This window comes from Dryobates pubescens, chromosome 8, assembly GCF_014839835.1.
Source record: "Dryobates pubescens isolate bDryPub1 chromosome 8, bDryPub1.pri, whole genome shotgun sequence".
In the NCBI taxonomy this organism is placed as follows: Eukaryota; Metazoa; Chordata; class Aves; order Piciformes; family Picidae; genus Dryobates; species Dryobates pubescens.
The window spans coordinates 777,470-793,125 of record NC_071619.1 but is presented as its reverse complement, the minus strand read 5'-3'; the positions used below and the strand labels follow the sequence as shown (position 1 = coordinate 793,125).

The window sequence follows — 15,656 nt, the reverse complement described above, 5'->3', positions numbered from 1 at the left end:
TGAGTTATTTCTCCTTCACTGCCCACCTCCTGCTTTTTGGCTCCTCATCACTTCCCACAGCAGGTGGTGAGCCAGAATCCTGCTGCCTGCCAGAGCAGCCTGCTGCCTGCCAGAGCAGCCTGCTGCCCTCGGAGCGTGGCAGGGCCCAGTGGAAGCCGGAGCCTCGGCGGGAGGACGGGCAGGGAGACCCGCAGCCTGGGGAAGGATTTTCTGCAGTTGATAGTCGTTGGAAATGGCAGGCTGAGGAGAAAGGCAGACAGAGGCCCTGCTGGCAGTGGGATTTGGTTGTGGTGTTTCAGGTCAGCTCAGCAGATGTGGCAAGTGGCAGAGGTGTGGTGCTGTGCCACGGCCTGCACTTGCTTCTCAAACGCTGGAGCTGGGAACTGGAGGCTAATGGAGGGATTACCATGACTAAGATAAATACTCTTACACAGAGACTGACAGTTACCACATTTGCTTTTGCACTCACCAGGAAAAAATCTCCCTTGGTTTCTGTCTAGGCCTTCCTAGAAGCTGCTGAGGGCTCTAGAGCACAAGTCTTATGAGGAGTGCCTGAGGAAACTGGGCTTGTTTAGCCTGGAGAAAAGGAGACTGTGGGGAGACCTTCTCACTCCCTACAACTCCCTGAAAGGAGGTTGTAGCAAGATGGATGTGGATCTCACCTACCTGGTAACAAGTGATAGCAGGAGAGGAAATGACCTCAAGTTGCTGCAGGGGAGGTTTAGGTTGGACATTGGGAACTCTTTCTCTACCTAAAGGGTTGTCAGTTCCTGCAACAGGCTGTGCAGGGAAGCGATGAAGTCCCCATCCCTGGGTGGATTTGAAAGACACGTCGATGTAATGCCGAGGGACTTGGCAGTGCTGAGTTAACAGCTGGACTCAATGATCCAGCTGAAACAATTCTGTATGGCTCCAGAGCAGCTGGAAAGGCCACGCAGTGAGCATCACTTCTTGCCTGCAGTGCAAAGAGCTTTCTCATGAATTTCTTTGACCATTCCCTGGGGCACAGATTGTGGTAAGATCTCCAGTAATTAAGTTGCAGAGCATTTTCCTCTTTTCAGGGGTGCCCAGCAACAAGCACAGAGTGGAACACAGGAAGTTCCACCGAAACATGAGCAAAAACTTCTTTCCCTTAAAGCACTCTAGCAGGTTGCCCAGAGAGGTTGTGGGGTCTCATTCTCTGGAGACATTCAAAACCCATCTGGATGTGACTCTGGGAAACCTGCTCTGGGCAAACCTGCTTTAGCAAGGCAGGGGTGAGCTAGATGATCTCCAGAGGTTCCTCCCAACCTCTACCATTCTGTTATTCTGCAGTTCTGTGATTCTTCTGAAACTATTGGCCCTGCACTGCCTTTGGGAGAGGTTGCAGCTCCTCTTGCCCTGCTCAGGACCCCTTACTCTGCAACTTCTGGGATCCAAATAAGACCACTGCAGAAAAGAGACAGTTTTCATGCTGAGCCTTTGTCTCAGAGGCAGCTTTACCTCTGAGGCCCACACACTGCTGTGCTGGCTGGTAGAGCCTTTCATCCTTCTGCATCAACAAGTCTGTGGACTCAGGGCAATTGCTTGTGTGAAGAAGTGCTCCCCTAAAAGCAAAGGATCCTTTCTCTTTGGTCCTTTATCATTTCTGGTTCATCATACATTTTTACAGACAGGTGGAATGGTTAGAACAGGTTTGCTTTGAAAAAGAGGCCATGCCTAGAAGTTCAGTGTGGAAAGTGCTGCCTGTGGCTTTTATTAGCTTCATTCTCTCTAATATATCTGCCTTGTATGCCAAGAAAAGTACAAACAAATGGCAGGGTATTGGTTTTTCCATAACAAGGTTTAAACCAAGGACATAAAAAGCATATCCTATCTGACACTATTTATGAAACAATTAATATTGTCAATGCCTTTTCCATCTGCTCCAAGTTGCACATGCTGCATAAGCTTTGATCTATCTCAGAAACACCAAAGATACCAACTGGGCAGTGTGCCAACACCTGGAGTACTGCATCCAGGTCCGGTGCCCCCAGCTTGAGAAGGACATCAACCTGTTGGAGCAGGTCCAGAGGAGGACACAAAGACAATCAGAGGACTGGGGCACCTCCCCTGTGGGGACAGGCTGCAAGAGTTGGGGCTGTTCAGCCTGGAGAAGAGAAGGTTCTGGGGAGATCTTGTAGGACAAGGAGGAATGGCTTTAAGCTGAAAGAGGGGACATTTAGAGGGAATGTTAGGAAGAAATTCTTTACAGTAAGGATAGTAAGACACTGGAAGAGGTTGCCCAGGGAGATTTTGGATGCCCCCTCCCTCGGAGGTGTTCAGGGCCAGGTTGGATGGGGCCCTGATCAACCTGGGCTGGTGGAAGGTGGGGGGCTGAAACTAGATGATCTTTAAGGTCCCTTCCAACCTAAACCTATCTATGATTCTAGGACTGTTGGAAGGAGAAACATTTGGCATATCTTCTTATAAAATGTTTGGAATGAAAATAAACCAAAGCTGCAATTCTGTTGAATTTGCCTGTGAAGGGCCAGGGCACGGGAGGCAAAAGGTCCTGCTTTGAGCAGGTCATCCCAGGATTTAGCTACAGGTAATTGTTTTGGCTTTGGGGAGCTTATACAAGAGGTGCTAAGCCTCTGAGCCTTCCTTTTTGCCCCTCGAATCAAAGTAGTTTAGAATCATAGGCTCATAGAATCTTAGAATGTTTGGAGTTGGAAGGGACCATTAAAGCTTCTCCTGTGCAGTGAGCAGGGACATCTGCACCTGGACTGACTTCCCTTTCCCTCTCCCACGCATCCAGATGAGCACGGAGGGGCTCTGCCTGTCGCAGCACCGTCACCTAGGAAGTGTAGGAGGGGCAGGATGGGACCTGCGGCAGAGAGTCCCCCACCCGCGCCCACGCAAGGACCTGCGCGGCGACCGGCGCGGCGCCGGCCCGGCGCTGGCCGCGGTGCTGAACGGGCGAGCGGAACGGGTAGGGAAGCGCGGGGTGGCCCCGCGGTGCTCTGCCGCGGTAGTGATAGTATTTATTAGCATTAGCATTACTAATCATGCTATTAGTGGCAGACTATCAGTATAGTAATAGCAGCAACAACTCTCCACAGCTGAGGGGGACACACCTCAGTACTGCCTTCAGTCTTGGACCCCTCACTGCAAGAAAGACATTGAGGTCCTAGAGTGGGTCCAGAGAAGGGCAACAAAGCTGATGAAGGGTCTGGAGAACAGGTCCGGTGAGGATCAGCTGAGGGTCGTGGGGGTGTTCAGACTGGAGTGAAGGAGGCTGAGGAGAGATCTTGTTATCTGCAACTACCTGAAATGAGGTTGTGGCAAGGTGGATGTCGGTTGGACCCTTCTCCCTAGTAACAAGTAATAGGACAAGAGGAAATCACCTCACGTTTCACCAGGGGAGGGTTAGGTTGGACATGAGAAGAAACTTCATTGCTGAAAGGGTTCCCAAACTGGAACAGGATGCCCAGGGGAGTGATGGAATCCCCATCCCTGGAGGTGTTTAAAAGATGCAGAGATGTCGTGCCGAGGGACATGGTTTAGCACCAGCCTTGGCCTAGCTAGACAGTGGTTGGACTCAATGATCTTGAAGGTCTTTCCCAGACAAAGGGATTCTATGATCCCAGACCAAAGTGAGAACATTTTGGTGAGAATGTCACACACAGCCCAGGTTTCCCCAGCAGAGACTGTTGCAACAGCTTTGCATTTCTGTTTTAACTGCCTTGCCCACCCCTGTTTGTCACCTGAACATTTCAGAGCTGCTTATCAATAGTGCTCTGTGTGTCGCGCTGCTGTGAAGCATTCCAATCAATACATTATCATTTCAGAGCTTGATTATGAATGTGAAGGGCATCGTCAAGGACATCTGGAAACTCTGACCAGTGTTCTGCAATCTCTGATCAGCTTCAGTGCTCTTCAAGCACTCGAACAAAACAAAACCAGCAGCTCTAGCTGGAGAGTCAGTGCTTTATCTTCTCATTCATCCCAACCCTGGCACCAATAAATAGACAAACAGATAAAAAGCAAAGGTGTCATTTGTATGTGTGCCCCAGAGTCTTTTAGCATATTCTCTACTCTTCACTCCATTGCAGCTCTCCTGCACAGCAGTACATGCTGTGTGCTGTACTCCTGACTGCAATATCCAAGGCAACAGGCATCCAGAGAAGATGGAAACACATTAGCAGTGGGGAGGTTGAATATCTTTGTTGTGAAACATTACACAGGTAACTTAGATGTCATGCTCTGGGAATGGCAACAGAATCAGAGAGTGATAGGTGTTGGAAGGGACTTCTGCAGGGCCTCTAGTCCAACCCTGCTGCCAGAGCAGGGTCATCCACAGCAGGTTGCCCAGGATTGTGTCCAGGTGGATTTGGAGTCTCTGAAGAGGAGACTCCACAACCTCTCTGGGCAGCCTGTTCCAGTGCTCTGGTATCCTCACAGGACAAAAGTTTTTCCTCATGTTCAGATGGAACCTCTTGGGTTCCAGTTTGTGCCCGTTGCTCCTTGCCCAGGATGCGGCACCACTGGCCCCATCCTCTTGACCCCCAGCCTTTAGACATTGATCAGCATTGATCAGATCCCCCTCAGGCTGCTCTTCTCCAGGGAAAATGTCCCCAGGTCTCTCAGCCTTCCTTCATGAAAGAGATGCCCCAGTGCAGCATCAGACACCAGGCTACCAAGGAGAAACAGCTCCTGCTTTCTTAATCACTTGGTCAGTCCTGAGGGCTCAGGTGTCACACTGATGTTTTCATTGTATTATGTGAACACTTTGTATAGAGAGTGGAAATAAGAAACTGCTCATCTAGGGTAAGTTTTTTCCCAGGAATGTACAGAAATGTGATGTAGAAAGAAGCCCCAAACTCTTCTTTTCTCTGTTGTGTCTTGCAGAGAGGGCAGAACAGAGGCTCTGCACCATGGGAGCAATGTGAGTGCCTGAGCTGTCTGCATGGAAGCAGGTGTGCTGGTGATGCTTCAGCCAAAAGAGGTAGGAAAGAGCCTTCTTGGCATTCCTGACACACTGGGCTTGCCTGAGGAGGAGCCTTCTCTGGGGTTGGCGGATGAGATAGAGTCATTAATGAATGCAAAGCACACTGAGGTCTTGACAAAGCTCTTGTAGAGGCCCAAAATGGCCCCACCAGTCGTGCAAACCCACCAGCTGTCTGGGGGATCTGCTGGCTCAGAGCAAGTTGACTCAGGCTATGTCATTTGTAGCAGAAGTTCTGGGGGAAATCAGAGTGGTTTGGGGATCTTTCAATGAAATGAAAACACAGCTCATGTTCAGTATGTACATTCAGCATAACTCTTGTACAGCTGCCAGGGATCTCTGGTGTGAGCATGAGAGTCTTTCTAAGCAGCTGATTTTTGAGTCAATGGGCTGTAACACTTTTGAAATCAATGATTATTTAAGAACTCCCAAACCTGCACCTTGGCTGGCTGCAGTGCACACAACCATCGGATCTGCTCTGCTCTCTGCTGGCACTCTGCAGATGGATGATTTGGATCTGAAGGCTGAAGGCTGCTCTTCTCCAGCCAAACCAGTAAAACATTCACTGTGCAGCTTTGCAGCAATGTTGTGTTTCAGTAGGAGCTGAGAACACTCAGCACTTTCCAAGTGTGGCTCCAGGACTCTCATCAGGTTTCATAAGTAAGCTGTTTGTGACCACAAGGAGATGTGCTTGTTTAGGATTTCATCTCTGCTGATGTTTACACAGTTTATTTTGGTTTGGTTTTGCATTCTAGCTGACACCTTGGGGTTAGAACTTGCTATATAACTTACAAAACTTCTGGGAGTGCTGATTGACAGCCGCCTGAACACGAGCCAGCAGTGTGCCCAGGGGGCCAAGAGGGCCAATGGCATCCTGGCCTGCATTAGGAATAGTGTGGCCAGCAGGAGCAGGGAGGTCATTGTGTCCCTGGATTCTGCACTGGTTAGGCCACACCTTGAGTCCTGTGTCCAGTGCTGGGCCCCTCAGTTTAGGAAGGACACCGAGAGGCTTGAAGGTGTCCAGAGAAGGGCAACAAGGCTGGGGAGAGGCCTTGAGTACAGCCCTGTGAGGAGAGGCTGAGGGAGCTGGGATTGTTTAGCCTGGAGAAGAGGAGCCTCAGGGGAGACCTCATTGCCCTCTACAACTACCTGAAAGGTGGTTGTAGACAGGAAGGGGTTGGTCTCTTCTCTCTAGCAACCAGCACCAGAACAAGGGGACACAGTCTCAAGCTGTGCCAGGGGAAGTTTAGGCTGGAGGTGAGGAGAAAGTTCTTCACTGAGAGAGTTGTTAGCTGTTGGAATGTGCTGCCCAGGGAGGTGGTGGAGTCACCTCCCTGGAGGTGTTCAAGAGGGGATTGGACGTGGCACTTGGTGCCATGGGGGCTGTGGTGACAGGTTGGACTCGATGATCTTTGAGGTCTCTTCCAACCTTAGTGACACTGTGATACTGTGAAATAAGACTGCAGACTTGGGAGCTGCAAAGCTGCCATCTTACCCATTGTCCTTTGGGTGCCTCTGTCCTGTGATACTGTGAACCAAGGAAGATGAACTACAGTAAAGTTTGTGTTTGGATGAGATGTTGAAGAACAACTCATGTTCTGCCCTGAAATCCACCAACAATGCTTCCATGAGAGATTTCCTCTCAGATGTTTGGCTGATCTCTGTTCTGGGAGTTAGCTTTTGAGAGTAACAGATGGTGCACACATGACTAATGCCAGCACGAGGACCATCATACTGTCCAGCCATGGGACTGGTGGGCAGGTCACAATGGCAGAGGCAAAGGGTGTGTTGTATGAGTTTGTGATGACTTCAGAGCATCATATCTCGTTGTAGAGATGATGTGTGTAGTGCTGGAGGAGATTGAGATGGTCCTTACATAGTCTATATGCTTAGCAGCATCTAAAGGGAGAGCGTCAAGAGGGGCCGGGCTCTTTTCAGTGGCACCCAGTGACAGGAAGAGGGGCAACAGGTACCTACTGGAACCCAGGAAGGTCCTTCTGAAGATGAGGAATAACTTCTTTCCTGTGAGGGTGCTGGAGCCCTGGAGCAGGCTGCCCAGAGAAGAAGTGGAGTCTCCTTCTCTGGAGAGATTCCAACCCCGATGGCCATTGTGATCCTGGGCAAGCTGCTCTGGGTGGCCCTGCTTTAGCAGGAGGCTTGTGCTGGATGATCTCCAGAGGTCCCTTCCAACCACTACCATTCTGTGATTCTGTAAACCACATCATTTGCCCATCAGTTGTGTGCCCAGGGATTTATTCCAAATTGCATGGGCTTTGTTCCATAAAAGCATCACAACCCAGACATTTGGGGTTTTCTCCTCTAAAACTGCTGTTCTGTGAGTCAGACACAGCACTGTGATGAGCCTCAGGAATGAAAGCCTCATAAATTAAACAACCTGCTTTCCTGCAGTGCTCAAAGGTTCTAATATTTGTCAAGAAAGACTCTCATCTTGCCAGGAAGCTGCCAGGAAACACAGCCTTACAAAGCCTTCCATTTAAAGGTACAAAAATGCCATTGTAAGGCATAATAGGAGAACAACTTTAACTGTTCCAAGATGCCTCTCAAGCCACACATGTCACATACACTCTAGGACACTCCACCAAGTGAACCCTGAGATAGGCTATGAAGTATAACTCACTTGTAGTTTGTCTGCTCGTGAATGAAAGGTCCTTGTCAAGCAGATCCTGCAGGAGACATGCCTTTTGATGAGAAAGCAGCAATCCCATCGTGGGAAACCTGTGTTTCCCATCATGCATTTGAGAAGGAGCAATTGAAAGAGTGACAGAGAAATGCAATGCTGCTGAACAACTTGGATTTTACAAAGGCCCTGGTAGGATGGAGCTGGTTGCAGCAGGAAGGGGAGAGGTGCTGATGGTGGCTCAGACTTTACAGTGGTTAATCTCTGGCATTCACAACACTGTTTTGAGCTGCCTGAACAAAATCACAGAGTGGTTTGGGTTGGAGTGGACCTTTTAAGATCACCTAGTCCAACTGCCCTGCCGTGAGCAGGGATGTCTTCAACTAGATCAGGCTGCTGAGAGCCCTGTCCAGCCTGACCTAGAACCTTACCAGGGATGGGGCATCTCCCACCTCTCTCAGCACCCTGGGTCAGTGTTTCACCACCCTATGTGTAAAAACAATTTCTCCCTTCTACCTTGTCTGAACCTCCTCTCCTTTAACTTAAAACCATTACCCCTTGTCCTGTCACAACAGTCTTTGCTAAAAAAATATTGTCCTCACCTTCCTTATAGTCTCCCTTTAGGCACTGAAGGACCACAATAAGGTCTCCCCAACATCACAACAGCAGCTCTAAAACCTGGTGATGCAATTCCTTTTGTCTGTGGTGACGGAATTCCTTTTGTTTGCCTGGGAAAGGAAGGTTTCTGCATGGGGCAAGGTGTTAACTAAGTTCTCATCCCTTCTTTCTTCTCCCTTTGAACATCTAAACGCTGATGCAAGTAGGTACTTCAGCACTTCCCTGTGGCAGAAACTATTTAAAGTTAGCTATGAATTCAAGCAGTCACTTGGAATATTACTGTTTCCCTGCATCTGCTGTGAGGCCAAATGCTGCAAACATCTACAGGAGAGCACAGGGGTGGTCTGGGGAGAGAGTCCAGGCAGGCCTCTGCTGCCTTCTGCTGTGCAGGAGGATATCTTGCCACCATCACACAAACAAACAAACAACCCGCAGCAAACCTCACCATTTCTGCCCGTGGATCCTGGCTGCAGTCCTCCCACAGCTGGGCTGCGGGGCGTGCTCCCAGCTGGGCAAACAAAGGAGCAAGGAGACTAAGCACTGCACTTTCCTCAACCCCCTGGGGTGGAGAAGAGGAAACCGACCCCAAAGTGACAGATGTTTGTCCCCTGTGGTTACAGCAGAGACACTCAGGGGTTGACAGCTATTAAAATGGTGCAAGAATCTGGGTGACTGTGGGCTGCTGTGGGTACCTTCTGCCAGGCAAAGAGGGCTGCTTGGCACAGTGATCTGTGAGCAGGCAGCATCAACAGGCTGGAAGAGAGGGTGCTTTGGAGCCCCACAGAACCATGCAGTGCAGACTCATGCTTCAGCCTAGCAAGAGTGTAGCTCTTTAGAAAAAGAGTGGAAAAGAAGAGGCAGTGCCGAGACGGGGTAAATACGGAGATAAATCACTTGGCAGCACGATGCAAGCCAAAACCTGCAAGTAAACAATTACTTTAAATCATATCAAGCACCCATCACAAACATCACATTTATACAATTGATCCATGTGTAAATTAGCCAATTAATTCCGGATTGGAACACTAATGAAATGATAATTATCTGCTTACAATGGAATGGTAGGAGCACGGGTTTGGGAACACAGATAAAGAAAGACTGCAGCAGAATCCGCTCAGCTCCGTCCCCACTGGGCATGGGGTGGGGGTGAGGGTTGGTCAGCACCAGTCTTTAATGTTCAGTTATGGCTGGGGGACATAAATACAATCCATAAATGGGTGAGAAAGCTATGGGCAGCAAATGCCAGAGAAGGGCTTTTGGAGAGCATTAGTTGCCTCTTTTTTTTTCCCCAGTAATGAAGAACTGCAAAGTGGAAATTTCCTTTCACATCTCCAGAGGCTGGCCAGAGGCTGGCGTGGTTTCTTGTCCCTGCTTGTCTTTCTGCCTTGAGTGGTTGTTTACTCTGAGAGACTCCAGAGGAATTAGGACCTCACTGTCACCAAAGCAGTGAAAGGTGGATGGGAAGGGGTGGTTGTTTCAGTACAGAATGATTGCAGTGACTCAGATCTGAAACCAAATCGTCCCTGAGATGGACAAATGCACTGGGGTCTTCTCTGAGAACTTTGCACCCTTAGCTTTTCCTATCAGAGCTATCCATAGAGCTTTACCGAGCTCCTCGTGGGATAGGCAGGGGCTGTGGTTTGGTGACTGTCAGCTGTTTTCTGCAAAGAAACTGCTGGGTTTATGTCTCACTCCTTTTTTTTCTGTATGTTTTACCTCAGAGCTGAGCAGTGTTCACACTGGAATAGCATTTCTGTGGAAAATTCCTCATGAGCATTACTTTACCTGATGCCTTTAGGTGAAACAGTTGTTCACAAGAACATGTAACTATAAATTGCTGAGCCCCCATCCCTGAGATGTGTTTTGGTGGATTGTTCTTTTCTGCACCTCCCTGTTTGTCTAAACTGCTCCTCACAACGACACTAACAGTTCAGAAATAGTCACATAAGAGATGGTGCTCTGAAAGAAGTCACATACACTGAAGGCACATGAAATAGCATGCTCTTTGCAGCCAAAAATGTTACGTGGTTGTGGCTCTGCAAATGTTCCTGAGATTTAAACCCCAAAACGCTGGGGGGAAGCAGGGCTCCTGGGGGTGTCTTGCAAGCACAGACAGAGAAGTTTGATTCAGATAAAAGATGTTGTAATTCCAATTGCCAAGGAATAGCAAGAGAAATTGTTTCTATCTGACATGGGCATTAAGACCTCTGAGTGTAGAGCCTGTTGTCCCCCTGTGCACATGTGCACGCTTCCAGCTCTGGCACTTGTGTGCCAGGACAGATTGTTGCAGTGCATGTTCACATGTGTTCAAAGGCTTCTAAGCACGGTACAATGGAGAGCCCGGTGTGCTTTCTCCTCTCTTTCCTCCTTCCTTACTTTCTTCCTTTGGTTCGTTCCTTCCTTTACTTCATTCCTTCTTTCTTTCCCCTTTTCCTGATGCTGCTGTACATTACCGACTCGACTACACACGGGACCGCGCCGAAGTGCCGCCGCCAGAGGGGCTGTGCCCTGGCCTGTACGCGGTACCACTGCTGTACCGGGAGGTCACGCCGAGGCCCGCAGAACCCGGAGCCGCCCGGCGCGATGTCCCGGGACGCTCCGTTAGCCTTGGCCCGGCCGGGAGCTCCGTGCCTGCCTGTCCCGGGACACGGCGCCCTCCCGCGGCCCGGCAGGGGGCGCCGTGTGGCCGGTGGCGGGGCTGGGCCCGGGAGCGGCAGGGGGCGACTGGTTGGGCTGGCCCGGGCACATGCCCCGCAGCCCCGCGCCGTGGCCAGGCCGTGTCCCGGAGCCCTCACCGCGGCCGGGGGATCGTTATTCCCTTCACCTCGCAGCACCTCCGCCGTAGGCTCGACGTGTCCCGTGGCCCCCGCTCCCGAGTTGGGGGGAACCGACGCCGGGCGGCAGAGGGGCTCCGTGGGCAGGCCTAGGGCGGGGAGGGCACTGCACGAGAGTCAGCGCCGCCCGGACACAGCCCTCCCGCCGCCCCGATGCACGCCGAGCCGCAGCCTTCTGCAAAGTCGTTTCTGCCCCGAGACAGCAGAGCCGGGCCCGGGCTTGGCGGAGAGCGGCGGAGGGGGCCCGGCAGCCCGGCTCAGCGCGGCTCGGCCCGCCCGGCTGTCCCCCGGCAGCTTTTGTTACAGGCGGTGCGGGGCGGGGAGCTGGAGGCGTGGGGGTGGTGGGGGGTGGGGGAGGGAAGGCGGCGCGGTGGGGCGAGGGGAGGTTTTGTGGCAAGAGCGGCGCGGTCGGTGCCATTCGCCTCCCGCCGCTGCCGCCCTGCTTCGAGCCGAGCCGCGGGATCCCTTTGTGCTAATAGCCCCGTCCTCATTTGCTGCCTAATTGGACTATATAAAGCCAATAACGGGCGGGCTCTCGTAGCCTCCAGCCACAGCAGCAAGCACGTCGCAGGCGGGGTTGGGGTTTGGGGACGGGGCGGGGGGGGGTGTTGTGGGAGGCCGGGGCCGCGGCGGCTGCGGGCAGGGGCTGCGCGGAGCCTTCTCCTCCCGGCTGCCTTCCCCGCCTAATCCCATTTGCCATTGTGCGTGCCCAATCGCCGTGTGCTCCCCGCGTTTAACTTGGATGACATTTTGATTTCATCATTAGCATCCGGCGCCAGGTTGACGCAGCAGCAGCGGCGGCGGCGGCAGCGACGACCCCGGTTCTCCGTTTACCCGCAGCGGCCCCCCGGTGTCGCGGGCTGCGCGAGTCCCCTCGGCCCCCCGCCCTGCCGCCCCCTCATGCGAGGGGGCCCCGGTCGGCCCCGCCGCCGCGCTCCCACGCCGCCCCGCCTCGCCTCTCCCCCGCGCCGCCGGGAGCCGCCACCTGCGCGCCGCCGGGCGCGGGCTGCGGGGCCAGCGGCGAGCAGGAACCGGGAGGGCACCGGACGATGCCGGAGACCGGGCAGGAGCCGCCCAGCGCCCCTCCGCCTCCCCCTAAGGAGTCCTTCTACATCAAGAACCTGCTCAACGGCGGCCCCCCCAAGGCACCCCCCAAGCAGCCACGGGCTCTGTTCGCCCCTTCGGGCAAGGCGACGGTGGACGGCGGCGGCTTCGCCCTCTCGCAGGTGGGCGACCTCGCCTTCCCCCGCTTCGAGATCCCGGCGCCGCGCTTCGCCCTGAGCGCCCACTGCCTGGAGCGAGCCCAGACCTGGTGGTACCCCTACGCCCTGACGCCGGCCGGAGCCCACCTGCCCCGCACGGAAGGTACTGCTCCCTCCCACACACACACACACTTCGTTCCTCTCTCCCTCCCCTGACGGGGGGACCGGGGTGCGGCGGCGGGAGGGAGGCTGGCGGCGGGACTCGGCCGATTCGTCCCGTTTCCCTCGACGGGACGCGGCGGGCTGGGTGGTAAAGGTGTTTCTTTGTGTCCCTTATCCCCCCTCCCTTCCCTCATCCTTCTCCTCCAGCCGCGGAGAAATCCCTGCTGAGGGACTCGTCCCCTGCTTCGGGCACCGACCGGGACTCCCCGGAGCCGCTGCTGAAGGCGGAGGGGGAGCAGAAGGACCTGGACTCCAAGAGCCCCGACGAGATCGTCTTGGAGGAGAGTGACTCGGAGGAGGGGAAGAAGGAAGGAGGCGCGGAGGACTGGAAGAAGCGGGAGGAGAGCCCGGAGAAGAAACCCTGCCGCAAGAAGAAGACGCGCACGGTGTTCAGCCGCAGCCAGGTCTTCCAGCTGGAGTCCACCTTCGACATGAAACGCTACCTGAGCAGCTCGGAGCGGGCCGGCCTGGCCGCTTCTCTCCACCTGACAGAGACCCAGGTGAAGATTTGGTTCCAAAATCGTCGCAACAAGTGGAAGAGGCAGCTGGCGGCCGAGCTGGAGGCGGCCAACCTCAGCCACGCCGCCGCGCAGCGCATCGTCCGCGTCCCCATCCTCTACCACGAGAACTCGGGCGCGGAGGGGGCAACGGGGGGCGGCGGAGCCCCCGGTACCCAGCCCCTGCTCACCTTCCCTCACCCCGTCTATTATTCCCACCCCGTGGTCACCTCTGTGCCGCTCCTGCGGCCCGTCTGAGCCCGCCCGCCCGCCGCCGCTACGCGGAGAGGCGCGGAGAGGCGCGCGAGTCACCGGCCCGCTTGTAAGTACTCCAATCACTCGTGGGATTCATCCGGCCGGCGTCTGTGAAGCTGGGGGGTGGGAAATGTGGGGAGGGGAGAGAGAGGGGTGCGGAGGGACCCCTCGGCGGGTGGCTCTTGGAGGAAAGTCACGAAAATTTAGGATTTAAAAAAATCAAAAATAATAAAAATGGGGGGAGGGAAAGGAAAATAAAGAAAATGAGAGCGGGAACTTGTAGAGAACCCTGGAGCTGTCACACCTTTTGTAAACGTGGACAAACCCTGCGATGGTCTCTGTGGCTTTAGTTTTATTTTTGTAAGAAAAAAAAAAAGGAAAAAAAAAAAAGAAAGACAAAACAGAAAGGATAATAATGATAATTAAAAATAATACTGCTAATAATGATCCCAGGCCACTCCTTCAGATTTGCCAAACGCTAACGGGAAGCTGAATTTCTGTTCCTTTCGGACCTCTCCTTCTGCCTCCAAATTGTTCAGGCTTCTGATGCCGTCGTGACTCGAACTCCCAGCGGCCGCGGCTGTGCATTCCGCGGAGCTCGGCACCGAGTTGCCTCTTTGCTCTGCCGTGTTTTGTACCTGTCGGGTTCTGTCGTGGGGCTTGGTGACGAGCCACAAGCACGGCCTCAAAGTGGACAGTCAAACACACCCGCACGCTTTGAGACACCTTTATTTATTATCATTTACTTAGGTATTTTAAATTCTTGTTTATAATTCCCCTTTTCCTCCTTGTCGGGTTGATTTTTATTAATGGTTTTTTTTTCCTTGTAAATTTATTTCTTTTTTGTTGTTGTTGTTGGGCGGGGGGGGGGGGGGAGAGAAAAAAATATCTGTACCTATTTGCCTTTTTTTTTTTTTGTAGTAATAATAATTATTATAATTATTAATTATTGTACTTTTGAACTGTGCAATATTGTATGACGATTCTTGAAGCACTGCTTTTATTTGAACGGTGAGGAAAGAGGGGTTGCTAGCATTGTATAATTGCATTCATTCACGTTGTGAGAAATGAAACTGGGGGAAAAAATAATAATAAAATTGAAAAAAAAAAAAAAACCAACATTAAAAGCGAAGGGAAGTGAGAAGAAAGGAGGGGTGGGAAGTCCCAGGGCGTGGGAATAAGCATCAGCCCGGCTTGTGCAAATACATACGGGAGGTGGGGTGAAGCTGGGCGCTTTAAGTGAAGGACAATCAACTTTAGGGCAGTTTTAATTTATTTGATATGCTGTACAGTTTTCTTCTGAAGCCCGTCACTTATGTGGGTTTTAATAAGCAGAAATCAAGCGAGGAGTGGACACCTCTAGTCTCCCTCTGTTTCAGTGTCTGCTCACCTGTTGTCTGACAATTCTTTGCTGTCTTCCCAAGAGTTTGGGTTGGTTTATTTCCTTTATTTTATTTTAAATACTGATTTTTTTTTCCTCCCCCTTTCGGTTCTGCTCTCTACCCTCTCGCTTTCTTTTAGGGATCGGTCCTATTTTTAAAACAGCCTATATTGTTATAATCTTAATGTTGTGGTGGAAAAAAAACCTCAATAAAACCCGTTCCTTATCAGTTTTTCAAGTGTGGCTTCGGGGAAAGGAAAAAAAAAATTAAAAAAGGGGGGAAAAAAGGGGGAATAAACCAAGGGTCGTCTGGGAGCGCTGCCGCCTGGCTCAGCCGGGGCTCAGCCGGGGCGGGGGCTGCGGGCACGGAGCTGCAGCCGCCGGGATTACCGAGTGTCCAGGGCCCTCTTCTAACGGGGAACGGACCGACGGAGCGGGAAGTGTGGAGCTTTCTGAGGGCATCGCGGCTGGGTAACCCCGAATGAGGGGGTCCCAGGGTAGCCCTCTGGGGAGAGCGGGAGGGGTCCCTTCCCAAGACGAGGGAGGCGCGTCCCCAGGGGCTTCCCCTGAACTTTCTTGCCGCCCCTTCCGGCTGTTTCATCTCCCGATAGGGGGGTCGGTGCCGCCCTTCTCCTTCTCCCCCCTTCTCCGGCGCGTTTGTCCGAAGGCACCCCAGGGTGCCATGTCTCCCTCGGCCCGGGCTGCGCCCTTTGCCCTCGTCCAGAGCTGTCACTCGTGTTCACAGAGCCGGGCAGGGTAATTTCGAGATAGGATCGTTCTCCGCTTCCCGCAGATTGGCCCGAATCGAGGTGTTTATAGCGCCAGGGGCAGGATTTGGGGCCAAAGAAATAAAAATAAAACTCAGCGTTGCGAAAAGCTAATCCTGCATTTTCTTTTCGTTTGGGATAAAAACCCTGGCAATGGATCGTAAATGAAAAATAAACAGAGTTTCGGAGTCAAAATACGCTGCTCGCTGTGTCGCCTACAAACAGAGCGATGCCTTTCCTGTTGGCAGTACTAACTTTGGGACAAGTCGCTTG

At 52.6% G+C, this 15,656-nt stretch overlaps 1 protein-coding gene across 1 annotated transcript; it reads left to right on the top strand.

The window, feature by feature from the left end:
- Window positions 1-11,078: 11,078 nt before the first annotated feature.
- Window positions 11,079-13,624, top strand: HMX3 (H6 family homeobox 3). Its single transcript, XM_054163664.1, has 3 exons — window positions 11,079-11,368; window positions 11,826-12,424; window positions 12,631-13,624. The coding sequence occupies exons 2-3, from the start codon at window positions 12,109-12,111 to the stop codon at window positions 13,236-13,238; spliced, it is 924 nt and encodes a 307-aa protein (XP_054019639.1). The 5' UTR covers window positions 11,079-11,368; window positions 11,826-12,108; the 3' UTR covers window positions 13,239-13,624.
- Window positions 13,625-15,656: the final 2,032 nt, after the last annotated feature.

Excerpts from the sequence above, each read along its gene's own strand:
- HMX3 (XM_054163664.1), top strand. The coding sequence starts at position 12,109 with ATGCCGGAGACCGGGCAGGAGCCGCCCAGCGCCCCTCCGCCTCCCCCT. Across the intron at positions 12,425-12,630 it reads CCACCTGCCCCGCACGGAAG|CCGCGGAGAAATCCCTGCTG; the intron begins GTACTGCTCCCT and ends CTTCTCCTCCAG.